General features: G+C 40.6%; 2 protein-coding genes across 3 annotated transcripts in view; one reads left to right on the top strand and one right to left on the bottom strand.

Annotated features, from left to right (window-relative positions):
* Positions 1-4,305: 4,305 nt before the first annotated feature.
* Positions 4,306-16,508, top strand: C21H17orf75 (chromosome 21 C17orf75 homolog). The gene is made up of 10 exons (XM_058283859.2): positions 4,306-4,735; positions 5,478-5,558; positions 7,204-7,329; positions 8,202-8,345; positions 8,588-8,645; positions 10,549-10,668; positions 11,271-11,335; positions 11,482-11,618; positions 13,250-13,353; positions 13,880-16,508. Exons 1-10 carry the CDS (start codon positions 4,596-4,598, stop codon positions 14,084-14,086), a joined length of 1,182 nt encoding a protein of 393 aa, XP_058139842.1. The 5' UTR covers positions 4,306-4,595; the 3' UTR covers positions 14,087-16,508.
* Positions 16,509-18,596: 2,088 nt separating this feature from the next.
* The window catches only part of RHBDL3 (rhomboid like 3), a 47,597-nt gene continuing 43,675 nt past the window's right edge, over positions 18,597-22,518 (bottom strand). For both annotated transcript variants that reach the window (XM_058283856.2, XM_058283857.2), the window contains one exon: positions 18,597-22,339. In XM_058283856.2, the coding sequence (XP_058139839.1) occupies positions 22,068-22,339 (272 nt within the window). In that variant the 3' untranslated portion in view covers positions 18,597-22,067. The remainder of the gene's footprint in view (positions 22,340-22,518) is intronic.

Genomic DNA, 22,518 nt, shown 5'->3' with positions numbered 1-22,518 from the left:
ATCTTACTAAACTTTAGTGACTAAAGGGAGCAAAAAATGTGTTGGAGGCTGGGCATCAAACAAGTACTAGTAAGAGAACTAGAACTCAGAGTGACAGGGCTGATACTGAGATAATCTTGTGGAAGCTGACAAAGGCGAGTTGTAAAAGTCTAAGAAGCAGTCTGAGGACTTGAACTTCAAGCAGAAAACGCTAGAAGGCCACTTGAGGACAATTAGTAAATTATTGAATTAAACAGTAAGTGTCCACTTAGGGAGCTTGGTTTCAGTTTCCATCACTACCACTGCCTAGCTACATGACTTCAAGCAAGCTCTTTAAACCTTGCCTGGCTGCATTTGTAACAGAGGAACAGAGTTTAGCATATGGTAATAGCTAATAATGTTAACTATAAGCTACTACGAAAGTAAAAATTATACAAGGTCCTACAAATAAATAAATTAGTAGCAAACCCATGAAGCACTTAATGTATGCCAGACTTTGTGCTAAGTTTTACTTCTTTCAACAAGGCTATGAGGTGTCATTAATTTCTATATTAATTTCTTAATATATAATATATTAATTTCTTAATATAGAAATTAAGTAAAAGAGACTTAAGAGTTTATTTACCCAAAGTCACAGTTATTAAATGTTGACCTGAATTAGATGTGAATTTCAGAAAAGTCACTTTGGCTGCAGTGTGAACAGTGGATTGGTGGATTAAAGAGGTCAGTTACAGAGAAAAAAGTAATAATTTGGGTGAGAGAAGAAAGTCTGAACTAGGGTAGTAGCAGCAGGAAGTGATTTTTTCATCCTTCCAAAAATAAGCAAGTAAACAAGATAACTTTAGATTGTGCCAATTGATCTAGCAAAAACAAAAACAAGATGTTGGAAGGAAACAAGAATGTTCACTCTCACTACTTTTCAACCTTGTACTGATGTTTCTAGCCCAGGCAATTAGGCTAAAAAAAGAAAAGGCATTCAGACTGGAAAGGAAGAGATAAAACCGTGTATTCACAGATAACATGATCCTGTATATAAAAAATCCTGAGGACTCCTTTTTTTTTTTTTTAATTGAAATAATAAACAAGTTCAAATAATGTTTTGGGTAAGTCATGAGAACTCAAAGATAAATATGGTCTCTACAGTGGGGCTTCATAACTCCTCAGCTTAATAATCTTTGCCTTCCAAGCCTGGCACCCACCAGTTTTTCCACCTTTTCCCCCATATAATTCATTTCACAAACTATACACCACAGTTAAAGTGAATAATTCCACAATTCTACACATATGCCTGGTGCTGTACTGTCTCCATGCTTTTACTCAAGTGGTTCCCTCTGCCTGGAATGCACATCTCACCAACTGGAACATGGCTCTAAAATCCTATCATATCTTTATAGGTACATTTAAATGATGATGATGATAGTGTCAAGTGTTAACATTTGTGGCAGACAATTTACCCATCTGTAAAGTGAAATAATATCTACCTCATGGGGCTGTGAGAATTAAATCAGTTAATATTTGTAAAGCATTTAGAAGATTACTAACAAAATAAATGCTCAAAAAATGTTAGCTATTATAGTTACATGTAGGTATATTTTAATATTTTTTATATACGTAGGGTGAAACATGCAAGAAAAAGATGTCTGAAGGTTATAAAGTCATTTATTAAAGAATATTATACATAAACAATAAGTGTATGGTCATAGTTGTGAAATTACAAAACAAATATACATAACATCATAACAGGGCTCTCATACCTCACCCTATCACCAATACCTTGCACTTTTGTGAAACATTTTTAATTAATGATTAAAGAGCATCCTCAAAATATTACTACTAGCCAAAGTATCTTACATCTGGTATATTTTCCCCAAACCCACCCTATTATTATTATTATTGTTGTTGTTGTATCATTTGTATGTCAACATACATAAACAATAAGTATACAGTAAAAGTTGTGAACTTACAAAGCAAATATGCATAACTTCATATAGGGGACTCATACATCAGCCCACCACCAACATTTTACATTGTTACAAGATATTTGTTACAAATTATGAAAGAATATCATCAAAATCTTACTACTAACTGTAGTTATCTTGTATTACATTTGGTATAGATTACAAAATCTTGAAATTAATTCTGCAGCCAGTTTTGAGCACTGTGGGCTAAGTTCTGGGCATGGAAGATAAAGTAGTGAACAAGGTGATACTCCAGTGAAGGAGACAAAATACACAGGAATGATAAGTGCTATGAAGGAGAATTTAAGCATTGTAAGAGGATACAGACTGATGGGGACAGTAGTGGAGAATGGTATAGGGTGTGTTTTATATAGGGCAGTCAGAGAAGACCTCTCTGAGGAGGTGGCATTTGTACAGAGTCCTGAATGAAGTGAGAGAAAAAACCACCCAAATATCTGAGAGCTTTCAGGCAGGGAGAACAGCAAATGAAAAGGCTGTCAGACTAGAACGAGATTGGAGTGTTTGCAGAACAGCAAGAAATGTGACTAGAAGAAAGTGAGCAAGAGGGAGGGTGGTAGGAGATGAAGTCAGAGAGGGTGGTAAGGGCTAGATTATTCAGGTGCCTGTAGGTCTTAATTCTCAGTGTTGTTTTTTAAGGCTCAAGCAAGAGAATACAATAAAAAGCCATTAAGAGCGTGTGTTTTTGGAGTCAGACAGCTTATCACATATTTGCTAAGCCTCAATTTCTTCAACTATAAAATGAGGATAAACTCTGTTTCAGGGGCCGTCTAAGGATAAATAAAATAGGTAGAGATCCTGACCCATAGTTATTGCTAAATAAATGTTAGATATTAAATAATAAAATTTATCTCAATATTATTTATTGCTCCTGTCAATTGTTAGACCAATTTGCAAAGACTATAATGTCCTTAGATTATGTTCCTATATGGTCAAGACGCCAGTATGAGATTCCTGAGATAGTACTAATCAACCACATCACTCTCTTGGCATTATTCTCATTGGCATGTATTCTCCCTTTCCCATGTGCATGCCTTGTTTCTTCAGTTATCTTGTCAGCTACTTTAGGACAGAGACAGACATTTGATGTCCTTCTTTGTCCACACACACTCTACTTTTAAATGTCTGCATAGCCTTCTCAGTATGCATGTATATTTATTTCCTATTGCTGCTATAATGAATTATCACAAATTTAGTGGCTTAAAATAACACAAGTTGATTATCTTACAGTTCTGGATGTCAGAAGTCTAAAATTGGTAATTACGGTTGTGTTTCTTCTGAAGGCTCTTGCCTTTTCTAACTTCTAGAGGATTCCCACATTCCTTGGCTCATGGTCCTGCATCACTCTATCCTCTGCCTCTGTCATCGGACTCTGACACTCCTGCCTCTCTCATGATTATCAGGCCCATCTGGGTAACCCAGGATAATCTTCTTCCCATCTCAAATCATTAACTTAATCATATCTATCTGCACAGTCCCTTCTGACATGTTAGGTTACATATTCACAGGTTTTGGGGATTAGGATGTGGACATTTTGGGAGGCTTTTATGCTGTCTCTTACTCCATGTACCATAATTAATTTAATTGGTCCCTATTGCTCAGATTTTTCACTATTACAAGTCATGTTGCAAGGAGTACTTTGGACTTGTTCATGTATTTTCCACTTATATGAGTGTATCTATTTGATGATTCCCTAAGTGTGGCATTGATAGTCAAAAGATATGTGCATTTAAATACTGAAATTTTCAAATTTCTTTCCAAAACGTACATTAATTTCATTCCTATCAACTGTTTATGGGAGTGACTTTTCTTCCATACACTCCAACATGGTATATTATCAAACTTTTAAATCTTTGCTAATCTGCTAGATGAAAAGTCATACAATATATCTTAATTCTTACTTAAAGTTAACATTTTATTTATATATGTATCCCTCATTTTTATTTCTTCTGTGAGTTGCCTTTTTTTTTTAGTTTATTGATGAGAGCCCTTCAAATATTATCTATGATATAGTTTTATATATATATATATATATATATATATATATATAATTTTTCCAAGTTTGTCATTTGTGTTTTGACTGGGCACCACACAGTGAAGGGTTTAGTTTTTATGTAGTCATATGTATCGATCCTTTACAGTATGACTTTTACATGTTTTATGTTTAAAGACTTCATTTCAAGAGTTAAAAAAATTCTCCCACATTTTCACCTTGGTGTTTTGTTTTGTTGCCTTCATTTTTAATTCTTAAATCTTTGATCAAACTGTGTTTGTATATGTTTGTGGATGGGAGTGTGTGCGCATGGAAAAGGATAAAGCAGCTTTATCCTTTTCCATGTGGCTAGATAGTTGCACTACTTTTATCACATTCTAAATCTCCTAGACATCTTACCCGGTAGACAGAGGAGAAAAATGAGTTAAAAGAGAAATGGTAGAAGTTTTAACTAAAGGTGCACTTAGTGCGACCGCCAGACTGGGGGGAAAACCCTTCCAAGCCAGTTTTCATGCCTGAAAACCTGGGAAAATCAGCGGAACGCAGGTGTGTGCGGAACGCAAGCTCGACGAGCCCGGCCGCGGAGGACTGGACCGCAGCGGGGGAGCGGTTTGGCTGGGACACAGGGCCGCTTGGAGGCCGCCGCGATGCTGCCATCCTTTCCAGAATCGCTGGATGCAGATGAAAAGGAGCTAGAGAGCAGCGAGGAAGGTGGCTCTACCGAGGAGCGGAGACTGGAGCCGTCGCCCAGCAGCCACTACTGTCTCTACAGCTACCGCGGAAGCAGGTGGAGGCCCCACCCCCCCAGCGCCCCGGCCTGCCCGGCCGCCCCTGTGTCTCCGTCCCGACCCCGCTACCAGGCCTTGCATCCCTCCCCCAGCCCAGCGGCCAGGTCTCTCCCAGACGCCGTCTTCTTTGCCACCCGAGGTCTCTGGCCCTAGGAGCCCTCCTCGCCACACGCCGTTCTTCCCGAAACGCAGCCGGAACCTTTATGTCGGGTCTAACCAGACCTCTGCCCTCCATCTGTCCCTCTCATATTTTCAGCTCTTTCGTCTCGCCCTGCCCTTTGTTTAGCCCAGTGCTTGGCATGCTAAATAATGTCAGTTCCAACCTCCTGTCTTTCCTGTCATTCTCACCCATTTTCCCTCATTTCCACCACACACCCACCACTATCACCCATTGATTATCCTCTCTTTGCTGCCTCTCTTCTTTCCTTCCCGCTGACTTTCCTGGAGCTCTTCTGGCCCTCTCAGGTCTGAGATCTTACAGGAAGTTTCCTTTTGGATAGTTAACCTTTCCTCCACCCCTTAGGTGGCCTACGGAGAGAAGGGGCTCGTCAGCCCTCTTTTTCTGTTTTTTTTTTTTTTTCCCCTGCCCTAAGGATAGGCAATGAACGACCCATGCACTACTACTACCTTGCAGCATTTTAACTGATTCCTCACCCATATCTTCCCCTCCTTGCCTCCCGTCCATACTCTCCACCAGTTAGAGCCCATAATTGACAGCATAGTTGCTCTTGTGGCTTGCAGATTGGCACAGCAGCGAAGGGACAGTGATGAAGGAATTTCAAGTGGGGAAAATGCAGAAACTCCCTCCACTGACAATTTCAGGTAAAACCAGTATCTGTGCTTTTATCATCTGCATTTCTTGCCTGTAGATGTCAGTGGGTACCCCATTTCCGCTCAGCTTTCCTGAGTCAAACCACCCAGCTCACCTATCCTGTAGGAACCTCATCCTAATTTCCTCATTGACTAATTCATTCAAGGCTGGGACATATCCAAACACTGGTAGTGCCCCTAGTGATTAGCCACAAAGAATTATTCTGAATTTCTTGCTTGTAACTCTAGTAAAAATATTCAGTGTCATATTACTTTAAAGACATTTTAATTTTAATTCTTAAAATCATCCTTTTCCTTTGAATACTCCTTGGTGGCTCTTATGCTACACACTAGATTGTAACCTCCAGGACAGCAAGGATTGTTGTGTTCTTTGTTCATTGATTTCTCTCTACCTAGTATCTCGAGTGGTACCTGGCACAGAGTTGGCATTTAATATATATTTATCAAGTGAGTGAATGAATGAATGAACCTAACACTTGGTGCATAGTAAGGTGTATATAGAAATAATGTATTTTCTGACTGGATAATGGATGATTTTAGGAATTTTCAGGTGTTAGAATAGTATTGTAGATATATATATATATATATATTTAAGTCTTCATCTTTTAGTGATATATATATTGAAAGATTTATGGGTGAAATGATATGATGCCAGGGACTCACTTCAAAATAATCTGGGAGTGGGTAGAGAATGGGAGGTAGGCAGCCTGGGGGTACAGATGAAACAGGATTGTCAGTGAGCTGATAATTGTTGAAGCTGGTGGTGGGTATGTGGAGGCATTGTTCAATCGGAGTGATCAGTGCATGTGGGCTTATTAAACTATTCTCTCTACTTTTGTATAAGTTTGAAGTTTTCCATCATAAAAATTAAAACATAAACCTTGAAAAATGTTGGATTCATAGCTCTCGTGAAGTTTCAGTGATAGAAGGCCTTTTCTTCCTGCATATTCAAGTTATAGTCTCTGTTTATATTCTAATCTAAAAGTATAATTTTGATTTTTAATTCAAAAATGAAAGCTAAGCTGATATATTCATTCGTGGAGATAGTAGAGGATCAAGCAAAGAGGAGAAGGAATGAAATAGTGATCTAGAAAAGAAAAAAGTGAATGGATCAGGAAATGTAGTGATAGCTGGGCAGCCATAAAGGGCTGCTTGAGGTTAGTGATCACAACCTAAAATGAGACTAAACACCATGGATGTATGTTTTAATCCAGCCACATTCAGCTCCATAGGTACAGGTCTAGGGTTGAAGCTTTGCTGAGCAAGTACAGTGAGGAGTTGAATGAGACTGCATGTAAGGATTTTGACCTGAACTCTAAGCTGTGTAAAGAGGAGGGAAGTGAGAAAATGAGAAAGTTTGGGGTCTGTGAAAAAGACTTAGGGTTGGTGGGTGGGGATCCCAGTGGAGTCAGTACTAGTGAGAATGAGCTGCAGAGTCAGGAATCTTTTTTTTAAACTGATTGATAAGGTGGAGTGTGATTGCAGCATACATCTCTAGAAGCCTCACTAACGGGTCAGATAGATAGCTTTCTTAAGTCCTTAAAGAGACTCTGGCTTTTGGTAACATTCTGTCTGACTTATGGGGTATGAGAACAGTAGTCCACTGGTAAGGAATGTGTGTCTTTCATTTGTCAAGCCTCTCCTTGGTAGATACTAATCTACTGTCTGAAGTGGAGCCAGAGCTGCGCAGTTTCATTGCTAAGCGTCTTTCTAAGGGAGCAGTCTTTGAAGGGCTGGGTAATGTTGCATCTGTGGAGCTGAGGTAAGTGTAAAATGTGCTGTGTCTTGAGCTTTTATTACTGAGCTAAATGTGAGAAGTGATGAGAAACTCCAGAAGGCCAGCTCCTAATAGACTCACAGAATTCATCTTTGTCCTCTAGCTGCCTGAGCACTGGCCCTCACATATAAATATTTGTGAAATGGAATGCATTGAAGGGCAGAGATTCTACCTCCTAAGTTTATTTAGTTTTGTAATTGGAAGAAAATAGTTATTACCAAAACTAAGTAAAGACAGAGCAGATACTCTTATTTCCATTTTCAAATGAAGAAATAAACTTGGAGAAGTTAAGTGGGATGCCCAGGGTCACAAGTCTGGTCACGTCAGTAGAGTTCAGACATGAACACAGGCATCATCAGTCCATTCCAACCACCTATCCATTATACCCCTTGGTTGTCTTTCACTTCAGACCATGAAGTTGGTGTGTAAGTTCCCCCAAGAGTATTAGGCCATGGCCCAAGGATAAGGCCCCAGAATAAGCATGCCACTTCTACCCAGAACATCAGTGATTTGTGAAGGTTTGGGGGAGGAGAGAACATGCATATTTTAATGTAAACATGGGTGGATAGTCTATGAACGAGAATGAAATTTGCGTATATATTTTTTTCACCTAAGAGAATTCTACGAAATTTCATGTTTGTGAGAGGTTGCTTTGGCTAAATAAAACCCACTGTATTATTCATTTATTCTCTGCTGTTATGCGCAAACTGAAGAAGTCTGGGAAGCTCTGACTGAGTTGGTAGTTTGACAGTGCTGCCAAAAGATGATGACTAGGGTTCAGAGGAGTCCCATAAAAATTATTATTTTGGTGCACAAGCCACCAAAATAATATATTTACCTTTTTCTTTCATATCTAGTTTTCCAGGTTACCAAGTCGGTTGTTATTACTGCCTTTTCCAACAAGAAAAACTGCTGCCTGAAACAGCAACAGCAGACTCTGAACAAGACCCTTCAGAGTATGTGGTCTGTTTTTTAGGAGGGTCTGAAAAAGGACTTGAGCTATATCCTTTCATTGAGAATCAGGAAGGAACACATGGGATGGCAGGTGGGGAAATATTACTACCACCTTCCAAAAAGCTTCTCTACCTCCTTATGTATTTACTTGAATTTCATACCTTCGCACGGCCATTTTGTCTTGGCTTGTTTTATTTTACAAGTTTGTGTTATTTGACAGTTTTATATTTCCTATTGAGAGAGAAAACACTATCTTGATTCATCCTTTATTGCTTCCTTAAGAATGTACTTTCAGGCTTGAATTGGACAAATACATTCAAGGGCTGAAAAATAACATCAACTGTGAGGTAAGATGACTGATTTAATAGTGTTTTCAGACCAAGAGGATTAGCATACAGTGACTGTTATACTTGTCAAACCTACAGGTGGGACACAAAGACACCTAAATTCTAAAAACTTGCTAGGTTGTGGGCAAGTAGAAAGGGAAGCAGGAAACATTGTCTTATTAAGTGCTGAAAGTTCCACAAGACAGCTTCTGTTGTTTTGTAACCATGAAAAATTCAGTCCATTAAATCTGACGGCACATGGTAGCTTGCCAGATAAGGAAAAAGATGACTTTCTCCTGGTTCCTAAGCACATAAGATTTATGTTTTGGTCAGAATTCATGGTCTACACAGTCCCTGGCACAATAGTCATGCTATATGATGGCATGGCTATGATTGAACTCAACATTAAAGATTTTTTTTTAAAAAAGTTGATCCACTTATTTGCCTTTGGATGTCATGGCCATGGCAAATTGCGATAAATGCTTTTATTTTTTAATTTATTTTATTCCCCCCCCCCATTGTTTGCAGTCACTGTCTGCTCTCTATGTCCATTTGCTGTGTGCTTGCTCATCTTCTCTTTAGTAGGCTCCAGGAACTGAACCTGGGACCTTCCATGTGAGTGAGAGACACTCAGTCACTTGAGCCACCTCAGCTCCCTGGTTTCTTGTGTCTCTTATTGCCTTTCCTGCTTGTCTCTTTGTTGTATCATCTTGTTGCATCAGCTCACCGCACCTGCTGGTTATGCTAGCTTGCCTTCTCCAGGAGGCAACGGAAACTGAACCTGGGACCTCCCTTGTGATAGGCGGGAATACAATCATTTGAATCACATCCGTTTCCCCATTAAAGACTTTTAGAAACATTTCGTTGATTGATCTTTTATGAATTAGATATATCCATATCGATTGAATTAGCCACACCTTTTCAAATCTATGCATTCAGCTTGCGGCAGTTGTTAAAGTCATGATTCTCATAAATCTGCTACCCATTATATGCAATAATAGTTCCTTTATTTGACATGCACTTCTAAGATCCTGGAGAAGGGGAGGGAAGGATAGGAAGGGATAGCATAGGATTGAGCTAGGGATAGAAGTCTGGGGGAGCTGCTCTTCCAGTTGGAGCTGTTCCTATGTGACGCTGGTCCTCAAAGAGTAGCCTGGCCTAGAAAGCCAGATGTGCCCATGGGGCAAGATGACTGACAACTGGATTGGGCTTTAATGCTTTGGTGAGTTAACTTATATCTTTTCCTATGTGCTTTTTTTTTAACAAATCAATTTTATTGATACATATTAATATATTAATATGATTTATATTTATATTTTATAAAAATGGAATCATACAATAGGTAGTAGTTTGTGTCTAATTTCTTTCACTTAGGATAATGGTTTTTTGTCTGATATTAACATATTGTAGTATTAAAATACATTGATTCAATTTCAAAGAAAAAGTCATATATGCAGTTTTACCCATATTCATCCTGTGTGCATTTTAAAGTCTGAACTCTCTGTCTACATTCCTTCAATCATCCAACAGACACCCAATAATCTTGTACTATGGGGAGACAAAGATTACTGAGAGAGTATCTCCAATGAGTGCACAGTATAGTTGAGGAGACTCATATAAATGCCCAGATTCTCAGTGAAGAAATAGCATGGAACCTTATTCATTCTGTCTCTTCATTTTTTATGATGCATTTCTTAACATGTTTTACAGAAATTCAGTATAGAATTAATCTCTACTTTGCCCAGCAACCCCAGGAAAGTTATAATATCACAATTCCTTTTTTTTTGAATTGGTGGTGTCAGCTTAAGAAAAGGAGATATTTCTCCCCTGGTTCTTTTTACTATTAAGAGTATACTGGAGAAAATATTAAGTCAACTAAGGTGAAGCATTATGTTAAAGCAAATGATATTCTATCCTGATCTAGGGAAGGGGCCTGGAGAACCACATCAAATCCTACCTGAGCAGCTGGTTTGAGGATGTTGTATGCCCAATCCAAAGGGTTGTTCTTCTCTTTCAGGAAAAGCTTACCTTTCTGCTACATGCTGTAAGTATGGCATAAACAAAAATATATCCTTAATCGATCAAGAATCACTTTAGCAGAGTTGGATCATTTAGAGACAATATCCATACTTCCCTGAATATTCATTCAGACTATGCTTGCTGTTAAGATTGACTGTACTTTTTCACTCAGATCTAGAAAGTTACATTACTAGGTATAATTTTGAATGCTAGTAGTCTTCCTAATAGGATAAAACATTTAAAAATGATTCCTTTTTGAAATGATCTGGGAGTGGTATATTTTCCAAAACAGTGTGAGAAGGAAAACAAGAATCCAAAGTAATTTTAACTGTATAAAAATGTCCACATAAAAAATGGAAAATTCACTAAAATATCTAGATATTAGGAAAGGCTTGAGTAAATGACAAAGTCTTTCATCCAAATATGTGGAGGTAGATGCAGCTGAGACTAGATGGCCCCATGAGACCAAAGTGGTAACGTTAAGTCTCAAACTGTTAATGAAGGGTGGCTGAACAAGACTCTGGAGAACTTGTGGGCAGTGCCCCTCAAGCATTGTCTGGTGTGGTGGTTATTTGGGAAGATTTTTAGTCAGAAAGAGCTGCTCAATTTATCATTTTTTTCTTGTAGGCTCTGAGTTACACTCCTGTAGAGGTTAAAGAATCAGATGAAAAAACAAAGAGAGACATTAGCAGGTAAAGAACATAGTTTTGGCAAAGAAAGACCCTTTTCCACAGAGAATTCTTGTTTTTACTAAACTCCCCCTAGGGCAGGATGGATTTACTTTCCCCTTTCTATCCTTTAATACTGTTTGTGTAAATAAACTTAACTTGTGTGGCAGGTTTCTGAGTGTGGCCAGCCTTCAAGGACTAATTCACGAAGGCACCATGACATCTTTGTGCATGGCCATGACCGAGGAGCAGCATAAGACTGTGGTCATTGATTGCAGTAACTCCCAACCTCAGTTCAGCAATGCAGGTGAGTCACAACCTCTGAAGCACTTGCGAGTCTCTATTTTGTGTTGAGAGCAAATGATAGAAAGTTATTCTTCTTGTGTTGTACAGTTTTATGTTTGTCCCGAACTTGCTGGAAATGATAGCAGTTCTAGAAATATGGAAATAATGTAATACCCAGCAATTCTACTCTTAGGTATATAAACTCTTGTATATTTTCTCAAGGAGACATACAAAAATGTCTATAAAGGCATTGTTGAAATAGCAGAGACTTAGAAGCAACCTCTAAATGTCCATCAACAGGAAAATTGATAAACTGCTATATTCATACAATGGAGTACTATACAGCATTGAAAATGTCTGAACTACGTATCAGTATAGCTCACAAAGATACTGTTTAATGAAAAAAGCCATTAAAGAAAAATACAGAAAATTTTAACATATGCAGAATAATACTACATAAAGTTGAGAGATATAAAAATATGTGGTGGAAGCAGACTTGGCCCAGTGGTTAGGGCGTCCGTCTACCACATGGGAGGTCTGTGGTTCAAACCCCCCGCCTCCTTGACCCTTGTGGAGCTGGCCCACACACAGTGCTGATGCGCGCAAGGAGTGCCCTGCCACGCAGGGGTGTCCCCCGCGTAGGGGAGCCCCACGCGCAAGGAGTGCGCCCCGTAAGGAGAGCAGCCCAGAGTGAAAGAGAGAGCAGCCTGCCCAGGAATGGTGCCGCCCACACGGAGAGCTGACACAACAAGATGATGCAACAAAAAGAAACACAGATTCCCATGCCGCTGACGATAACAGAAGCGGACAAAGAAGAACATGCAGCAAATAGACACAGAGAACAGACAACTGGGGTGTGGTGGGAGAAGGGGATAGAAATAAATAAATAAATCTTTTACCACATATTTATTTATATATATATATATATATAAAAGTATACAGGGGAAACGGACTTGGCCCAGTGGTTAGGGCATCCGTCTACCACATGGGAGGTCCACGGTTCAAACCCCGGGCCTCCTTGACCCGTGTGCAGCTGGCCCATGCGCAGTGCTGATGCGCGCAAGGAGTGCCGTGCCACCCAGGGGTGTCCCCCGCGTAGGGGAGCCCCACGCGCAAGGAGTGCGCCCTGTAAGGAGAGCCACCCAGCGTGAAAGAGAGTGCAGCCTGCCCAGGAATGGCGCCGCCCACACTTCCCGTGCCGCTGACCACAACAGAAGCGGACAAAGAAACAAGACGCAGCAAATAGACACAGAGAACAGACAACTGGGGAAGGGGGGGAAATTAAATAAATAAATAAATCTTTTTTTAAAAAAAAAAGTATACAAAAGTATTTGAGAATGATAATCCTTTCTAATAAGGAAATATGAGGATGAGATTGGGGAAGGGTACACAGGGTTTCAGCTACATGAGTAGTGTTTTTTATTTTTTATTTTTGACCATTGTAGAAATCTTTTTTTTTTTCAGGGGGTACCAGGGATTGAACCCAGGACCTCATACATGGAAAGCAGGTGCTCAACCACTGAACTACATCCACTCCCCTGTTATAGAAATCTTAAATAATTCATTAATGTTTTTATAAAGAAAGAAAAATATCTTGTGCTACATTATAGAGTTCTATTTTTATTTATTTAATCTTTCCAAATGATTTTGTAGGAAGCAACCGGTTTTGTGAAGATTGGATGCAGGCTTTTTTAAATGGTGTTGAAGGGGGTAATCCTTTTCTTTTCCGACAAGTACTGGAAAACTTTAAACTAAAGGTAATTAATTGTGTCAAGTGTCACAGATACTTTTTACCTGAATTTTAGTTAGTACCAGTGACAGAGCAACAAATCTGTTTCACAGCTACCATGTCTGTTAAATAGGACATTCTCAAAACTGGAATCATCAGAAGGCATTTTTTAATTTATATTTTTAGTGGTTTCACCATATATATAAATTCATTTCCAGTTAATTAGTTTGAATGTTTATGTTTAAGGGACATAGTCTTATAGTTTGTGAAGTATCTTAGTTGCAAAGCACAAACAAGTGATTCAGAGCTAAGGGTTCAAAATACTGGTGGGGGGCACTTTATTTAGAAGATTTTAAAAATATATTTTTACATAATATATAAGAGCATTAGTTCTGCCAAGGTCAAAGCATTTGAGCAATAAAAATGATGGAAATATTTAATATAAAAAGCAAACCTCTCAGGAACATATGTTGAGTTCTCAGATGGATAGGAAGTATTTTTCAAGCATCATTATTATATCACTAAACATATTTAACTGGATAATCTTTTTCTAGGCCATACAAGATACAAATAATTTGAAGCGGTTTATCCAACAGGCAGAAATGAATCATTATGCTTTGTTTAAATGTTACATGTTCCTAAAGAACTGTGGTAGTGGAGATATCCTTCTGAAGATAGTTAAAGTGGAACATGAAGAAATGCCTGAAGCCAAAAATGTGGTAGCTGTCCTTGAAGAATTCATGAAAGAAGCTCTTGCCTAAAGTTTATGATCATGTGTTTTGAGATAATTGTATTGTGAAGTTGTATATTCATTCCTTGGTACTTTAAATTGTGGTAGTTTTAACAATTCATGATTGCTATTTAAGATTTATTTGAAATTCATTCCACATTCTTTTTTCTTTTAACTTTTAAAATTTAACTTAATTAACCATAAAAATCTGAGGAATATCTTTATTGAGTCCTAGATTGATATGTGTGTTAGAGTTGTGGAATTTTAGCATATTGATGGTACCATAAATTACAGACTTCAGGGGCTGTTGCTTTAAAAGACTTCAGAGTTGGTTTTGTGGCTTCTCTCAGAGTTTGCTCCAGTACTTAGCAACTTTTCCTCTCAGAAATATACTTCTTTCTCAATGGATTGTAGCTTCTTTAAAAATATATAATCTCAGATTTAGGACAGATTAGCACTACTAAACCATTTCAAAGACATATATGCACCCTGTGGGTGCTTGACACATTTTTTGTCTTATTGATAATGGCTGGATGATGAAGCCAGTTTCTAAATCAATATGCAAATAAATCATGAGTGTGTAAGTGATTAAATGAGTTTTAAAAATAGATGCACTAGGTTCAAGATAAAACATCTCTGATGGATAGCTACTGCAGAAAGGCCCCATCACCACTTTTCTTCATTTGTTTTGCTCACAGATATTTGTCAAGACCATGTATTTTCTTTTCTTTTCCAGATAAAAATACTGGAGTTAGAAACAGTTTTAAGAAATGAAACAAAGTACATAAATTTTACAAGCAAACTGTACAGTAAGGAATGCAAACAGAGTCTTCACATCAATATTATTCATTGATTTTAGCTTTTTATATATTTGTTACAAGCCTCATATTGTTTTACTCTGAATCAATTAAAGTACCCTCATAGCCATTGATAATTCCCGTGGAAGCCCTTCATGCATATGATTGCAGTTAGTTCTGCATAGCTCCTTAATAAATCCATTTGATAATGATTTTTTTTGTTTGTTTGTTTTTTGTTTTAGGTGCTGGGGCCGGGGATTAAACCCGGGACCTCATATGTGGGAAGCCAGCACTCAACCACTTAGCCACATTGGCGCCTCTGAGTTGGGTTTTTCGTTTGTTTTGCTTGTTGTTTGTTTTTTAGGAGACACTGGGAACCAAACCTAGGACCTTCCATGTGGGAAGCAGGCACTCAGGAGCCACATCTGCTCCTGATAATGACTTTTGTTTAGAAGATCAGAAGTCTTGTGTTCTCACTACCCTTAGGATGCTCAGAGAGATACAAGCCCCCACATTTGAGGAATCCTGTCTTAAACATTTAAATTCACATTGTACTGAGTTTTAACTATGACCCACCCTTTCAAAATGACTGACAATGGCCCTCTGTTTTAGAGATGTGACTCATTGAACCATTTCTTTTTCTTTACTAAGAAATACAATTCAGGATCTTCATAAGGCTTTCATATGCTTTTTATTTATTTATTCATTTATCCCCCCCTTGCCACTTGCTTGCTGTCTGCTCTCTGTGTCCATTCGCTGTGCGTTCTTCTGTGTCTGCTTGTCTCCCTTTGTTGCATCATCTTGCTGCACCAGCTGTCTGTGGTTGTGGGCAAGCCTGCCTTCACAAGGAGGTCCTGGGAAATGAACCCAGGCTCTCCCATATGGTAGACGGGAGCCCAATTGGTTGAGCCACATCCACTTCCCTTCCTATGCTTTTAAGCTTTAATATCTTATATTGTAAGCAATGTAGAAAAAAATCTAAGTAGTTTTTTTTTTAATAACAAATTCAGAATGACTATGGAAAATCAGCATTTTTATACTTCCCTTGAATCTGACTTTCTATTGTACTTGGTTGCCACCTGGAAATTTTTTTAATAACAGCATTAGGATATCAAAATTTTGAATCTGGAAAACACTTTTTTTTTCATTTCAAATTAACGTGTCATTCAAGAGTACATGTTTTAGGAGTGGTTGTAGCTCAATGGTTGAGTGCCTGCTTCCCATGTATGAGGTCCCAGGTTCAATCCTGGTAGCTCCTAAAATAAATAAATAAATAAATAAATGAATAAATGATGCTATGGAGAAATAACTAAAAAAATGAGTACATGTTTTAAATGATACTTAAAAGCAAATGCATTATCTACTTCAAATCATTAATATAGGCAAGGTATAATGATATTCTCTATATGTGTGTATGTATATTTATACACTATATTATACAGTTGTACACAATACAGACTTATTTTAAAAGTCTGTGACAAACTATATCACTACAATTTTAAAAAGGATTTGTTCAGAGCTGGAATAAATTTATGTTTATATATGTGTTATACACATGGAAAGTTTATGCTTGCTATGTATCAGAAATCTCAGTTTATCTGTAATTATACTTGTAATCATAATAATAGTAATAATAATAAATAACTTAGCTTCTTATCAAGGCAGTCATTTTTATTTAATGAGCTAATTTCTCAAGCCTGACAGTTTTATTAATTCCCAAGAAGCTTATGGGGGAAATTATTCTTGTTATGATAAAGAATTTGCTGAAGAAAAGAAAATCACTTGCTGGGATACACCTTTCTGCTGCTTGCAGAAAGCATCAGGCAGGGTGTACGAGCAATTTTCTATATAATTCACAATGTTTTATTTATTGTCCAGTAAAGTCACACCTGTAGAACTCAATAAGCCAAGTCACTTCCTTTCACTCTCATTCATTATTAACCGTGACAGAATGCTGCTCCTTTACCAAAGGATCACATACCAGATGCCAGGAAAGCCTGTAGGCTTCTTGGAAATAAGATTCAGTTACTAGGACTACATTTTCCTAACCCTCTGTCTTCTCAGTTAGTGGAAACCCTGCTGGCTTCACTGAAATCTTTCCACTTGGAGGTCTAAGAGGCAGCTCCAGTTCTGTAACTACTAAACTTCTCAAATATGCTTCACAGACTTTAAACCATATGGGCAGATTGCTGGAATGGCATAAATGCTGATATTCTGGAAATCGGGGGGTGGTAAGGAGTAGTAATGAATTGATAGTTGTGATTTTTCTTGTAAACTAGCAGGAGGGCTGACAAAGTTCCTGTTAAGTGAACACCAAGTGAATGTTCTGAGGGTTACTACTGTGACTGGTTGACTCCAGGGCTAATGCAAGGAGAGAGGATCTTTAAACAAACAACCCAAAGCTTCCACCAGTATAGTGCCTTGAAGGCCCGTACAAATACCCGAGAGCTGAGAGCATGAACTTTGGAACCAGCAGTCTTGGGTGTGAATCCAACTATGCCATGTGCTTTCAGCAACTTACTAACTTTTCTAAGACTTGTCTAAGTGTGTAAATATGATGATGTTTATACCCATTTCATACCAAGATGTGCAATTCAATGAGAATAATATACTGAAAATGCATATGCCAGTATCTAGCACCTATATAGTAGGTACCTCAGTAAATGGTCTTCATTTCTTAATTACCTTATGATCGGTAAACACCTTATTAAGCTCTTGGAAGAAAGAATATGGTAGAAGGGAGGAACCAAAAACGTGAAAAAGGTATAGGAGGCCAAAAGCAAAGCTAACGTTTGTTGGCTCTACAGGGAGCTTGCCTTTAAATGCCTCACATGTTGAACCTAGGATTGATCCATAGGAACATGGGTGCTCAGAAAGGGCCCCACTTTTTCCCTCCTAAGGAAGCTGATGCTCCACACTCCAAATAGAAGTGGATTCTTTGACCTGTGGCCTGGAATTCACTCTAAGGACGGTTTTGGAATGGTGTTTGTAGCACTTAGAAATATTTTTAAATGATAGAAAACTGTCAGGAAAGAACATTATCAGAAACAAGCCTCCCCCCCCCCTCACTGAATTTAACAGGGTAGTTTAACCCGCAAACGAATTTAACAGTTATGAATGGCAAATCCACACACTGTCATCGGTTTAGAGAAACTAGTGGAAATAATTTACCTTCCTAGTCTCCATCTATTCAAAGCCAACTTGATTGTTTAACTTGCCACCTTTATCATTGAGCTCCTCTTTCCCACTGACCACAGGTGGTGGCAGCTCCTAGATATACCAAAAGGTTAGGCTGTTGGGGTGAAGAAGGAAGTACCTAGGATATTTCAAAGACTATCTCTCCAATAAAATAGCCACAATATTAATCTCATAGGGTAGAGTGTAAGAAACGGAAAGGGGGTACCCACCAGGAGAGTTGACACAAAGGCCCTTAACCTGAACCATGGATGAGTGTCCTTATCCACAACCCCCGAAACCACATACAAAATTATCTATGTGCATTTCTATGGGAAGAGAGACCATAGCTTTTATCAACTACTCAAGAATCATTTGATTCAAAAAAGGTTGGGTAAGGACCACTGCTAGAAAGACTGATGCTAGGCCCGACTGCCCCACCTGTATTTTATAGTATTTTATAAATGAGAGAGCTACCCCCACTGCTGTTGCCCTCCCACCGCCCTGATCCAGACCCCAGAAGAAACAGGCTCCAGTGCCCACCCTTCAGTTCATTTCCTGCATAACCAGTCGCTTAAAAAAAACTTTAATGGAATCTGTGCTCAAATAATATGTTACAACAAAAATATACAGAATGTACACAATACAAAAATATTTAGAAACAAACATTGCAGCTTGTGTTTCTTTTTGACTTTCTCAAGTCCCTCGAGGGGAAGTTCACTGCTCAGCACTGATTTTTAAGGCAGAGTATCGGTGCTTTCCATTTAGTGCTGGTAGCAACCTGAATGATGCCAGAAAAGGGCTTTCACTGCACCCAGGACTCTGTATTATTTGCAAAGTAAATTGGACCCTGGGGGAAGATCTGGGCTTGGTGAGCAATGACCCCCCCAATCCTCTGGGCAGGAATAGTTCTCATGGAAACTGAGAGTCCTATTAGCTGGCAAAAGAGCCTCATTAGGGAGCTTCCCTAATTAAAAAATGAGTGATTAATGGTGTCATTATAAACGAAATTTCTCCTATGAAGGTTTGTTTTTCTTTCCCAGTTTCTGATTCCCTCTTCCATTTAACAAGTGAGCGAATCTGTTGTTATTGTTTGGGGGATTCCCCAGCCTTTAATTTCTATGTTCTGTGGATTAAGGGCTGACTCCAGCCTGAAGCTATACACCACCCTCCACTTCACAGCACCCTGGCTGCGCTGCCATATTGAAAGAGGATGGAGAGGGGGGAGGGATGACACTGCTTCCCTCGATAATAGAGAAGTGCTGGGGCAGGGGGGCTTGGGAGGGTGGTGGGAACATGGGAACAAGGGGGCCAGCTGGGGAGAAAGCCAGAGACCAAAAAGTAAAACTTTCTTAAGAGACTGCTGTCCCCTGGCCCTGGGATGGAGGGCATGGGTCCTGTGAGGTAACTTTTATCACTACCATGTGGCCCTGCTTGGAAATGTTGGTTGGCTGGGGGTGGGGTGCTTATTAAGCAGATCAAAAATGTTTCGGTTTGCTTTTGGACACTGCTGACAGGAAGCCGACCTGAGGTGCATATGAGGTCCCCTGAGCATGTCCCAGAACTCAGAAGACAGTCTTAACAGGATGGGAAATAGGATTTCCATCTCAGACAGCCCTTCTCAGTAATGAGTCTCCATCTGAAGCTCTGAGGGAGCTGGTTTAATTCACTGCCTTCCCACCCTTGGGAGAGGAAGACCCCTCTCCAGCTCACACTCAGACAGAGGCAGGGGTGGTACTTTGCCCCCTCCACCCACATCCCAGAATCCCCAGGGGCAAGGATAAGAATCTGGAAGGGACACCACTGAGGCCATGGCTGCAGCCCATGGGGAAGACAGAAAAGCCCTGAACTCCTCCTCCATTCTTACCTGAGTCTTCTGAGCCCCCTGGTTGATGCCTCAGAATCGCCTCTCCTAAGATGCTCGCTCTTTCATCTAAACCTTTCTCTCACTGGGACACAAAGAATGGCCAGCAGAACACAGACAAGATGCCTGGGGCTGATGCAATGCAGCAAAGATCTGGGCCCACACCATCTCTGACAGTTCTCAGCACTGCGTGGGCACAAGTGTAGCAGGACCTTGGGAGTCGTATGTCAGGACAAGGACAATCTACTTTGTATTGGGCAAAGATGGGGAAGGGTTTGGTGTGCCTGGGGGTGGGCAGGTGAGTCCGTGGGTGGGAAGAGTTATCTACATGTGATAGGGATAGGGAGCTAGAGGGGCCCAAGCCCCTCAAATGCCTGGCCTGGTTGCCTTGATCTAGTACACATAATGGCTCTGATGGAACATAAGGCTGGTGAAGGGCAGTTCCCACAGCCCTCTCCTCATTCCTGCACGAACTCAGCCCATGTCCCCCAGGCTTGGAGTTCTTTGTCCTTCTAGGCTCAATGAGTGGGGAGCTCCAGAGCAGTATCAAGGAAAATGTATAATTTGTCAAAAGTCATCCTCTTCACACCCTCCTCTCAGGACCTGTACCAGCTTCTGCTAGGGGGTTATTCCCTCAGCCTCTTTTTCCCATCCATTAAATAGGGCTAGGGAGGGACTTGATAATCTCCAAGTTCCCTCCTAGCTCTAAGCATCTGAGTCTATTGGGATGCCCTGACCTCTGACACTTATCCAGTATCCAACAATTCTTTCTCCAGAGGTAAAAAAATTTTTTTTGCCTAAATTGGAATTCCTTTTACTGTAGTCCCTTCCCTGCCCCCCAATCCAAATGGATACATGACCTCAACATTCCTGCCCCAGCCTCTCTTCCATCCCCAAAGCTCCTTCCCTCCTAAAGGAGACAGAATGGAAACTTTTCAGACATGAAGGCTGTTTTAGAGGGAAGTGAGAGCAGTTCTTGGCAAAGATGAGGAAGATCTCAGCATCCCAAGAGTTCCTAAAAGGGCCTAAAGCTCCCTCCACCACTGAAAACAATTTTCCCACTGGTCAGAGACTCTCAGGGAGATTCTGGAAGGGGCAGGAGATGGGAAAGAAGGTGGCAAGCTTTGCTAAATGCAAGGATATTCAGCAACCACACCACATACACACACACACAGACACCCGGCCTCCCACCCTTCAGCACCTTCTTTCCTTTCTCATGCAGACTTCTCCACATACCCCCACGTCCCTCACAGGCCTTCTCTACAGTCTCCAACTTACCTCACACAGTCTTCCTATCACACACATTTCCACCCACCAAACCTCACACATGCACACACACATCAAAATACTGTCTCCATAATCAAAGGAGATAACCAAACCAATGTCAGGTCAGGGCAGTGGAAGGGAAGGGAAAGGAAGGACCCTGGAAACAAGGCTGAGGCACTGGTGTAAAACGTCTGCATTCTAGGAGAAAGGGCAGAGGCTGGTACTGGACCTTCCCTAGGATGAAACTTGGAATGAAGTTTATTCCCTGTGTGGGTCCCTCTCACTGGCTACTCCGGGGCAAGGGTGAGGCCTGGATCTTACAGTGCCTCCCTCCTCTACCCACTCCAGACTCTAGAAGCCATGTCAAGGGCCCACTGACAGGCACTGGAGGGCGCCCTGGACTCCCCTGGGCCAAAGTCAGCATGTCCATCACCAGGTCCTCATCTCACTCCAGAGCTCCAGACCCAGCAGTTGGAGAGGCAACACTTTCTGGCCTGCAATTGTCTCAGAGCTGGAAAGGGCCCACCTGGCTACTACAACCTACAGACCTTCCTCACATTTCTTAGATTCCCTTGGGATGGAGGATGAGAAGGCTGCTGCTAAATCTGTGGTAGGAAGAGGGAAGCCCAAGGGTAGTGCACTCTCACCCCCACCCCAGGCCCACACCCTGGCCCAATGGCATCAGAACAGTCTGGAAGACGATGGTGACCACATTCAACTCCTTTGGCAGGTACTTTGCAAAAAAGAGCCTCCACTGTCTGTCTCCATTGAAACATGAAAATCACAGCAGCCCAGGATTTCTTGTTCTCTCCTCCTGGCCTAACTAAGCTGGTGATAAGGAAAAAAGAATGCAGATGCTCCCTTTCGATGCTGCTGTGCTCTCCCCTCCCCCACCTCAGTCCTTGAGCCCCTTAGGGGGGCGGTGGTAGCTTCAAGTCCAGCAGGGTATAGGCAAAGATATTCCAGAAGACAGCAAACAGCACAAAGATGGTGTACATGGCCACAAAAATCCACCACAGCGACTGGTCCTGCAGCCTCTGCTCATAGTTCCTCAGGACCACCACGCCCAGGGTGATGCCCACGGCCACGCCCCCTAGGTGTGCCACAAAGCTCGGGTGAGGGCACGGGGGATAGGCGGACGGGTGGAAGCGGAGCCACACAGCTCGCCCAAACTCCATGCTCACTGCAAGGGAAGGAAGCAGAAGGAAGTCACAGGAGGGCAGCTGGGCAGGGCTGAGGGGGAGGCATTACCCTCCATCCATCTAGTCACCCTCCACCCATCTAACGCCCACCCATTTGTTCATCCATCTATCCATCTATCCATCCACCCATCCATGCATATACCCATCCATCCATCCACCC

The sequence above is a fragment of the Dasypus novemcinctus genome, chromosome 21, assembly GCF_030445035.2.
Source record: "Dasypus novemcinctus isolate mDasNov1 chromosome 21, mDasNov1.1.hap2, whole genome shotgun sequence".
NCBI lineage: Eukaryota > Metazoa > Chordata > Mammalia > Cingulata > Dasypodidae > Dasypus > Dasypus novemcinctus.
The sequence above is the reverse complement of the archived record's forward strand: the minus strand, read 5'-3'. Positions and strand labels throughout refer to the sequence as shown.

Bases quoted from the DNA above. Each gene is read 5' to 3' on its own strand.
- C21H17orf75 (XM_058283859.2), top strand. From the start codon at position 4,596: ATGCTGCCATCCTTTCCAGAATCGCTGGATGCAGATGAAAAGGAGCTA. The intron at 4,736-5,477 runs GTGGAGGCCCCA...TGTGGCTTGCAG, and splicing joins TACAGCTACCGCGGAAGCAG to ATTGGCACAGCAGCGAAGGG. The intron at 11,619-13,249 runs GTGAGTCACAAC...ATGATTTTGTAG, and splicing joins ACCTCAGTTCAGCAATGCAG to GAAGCAACCGGTTTTGTGAA.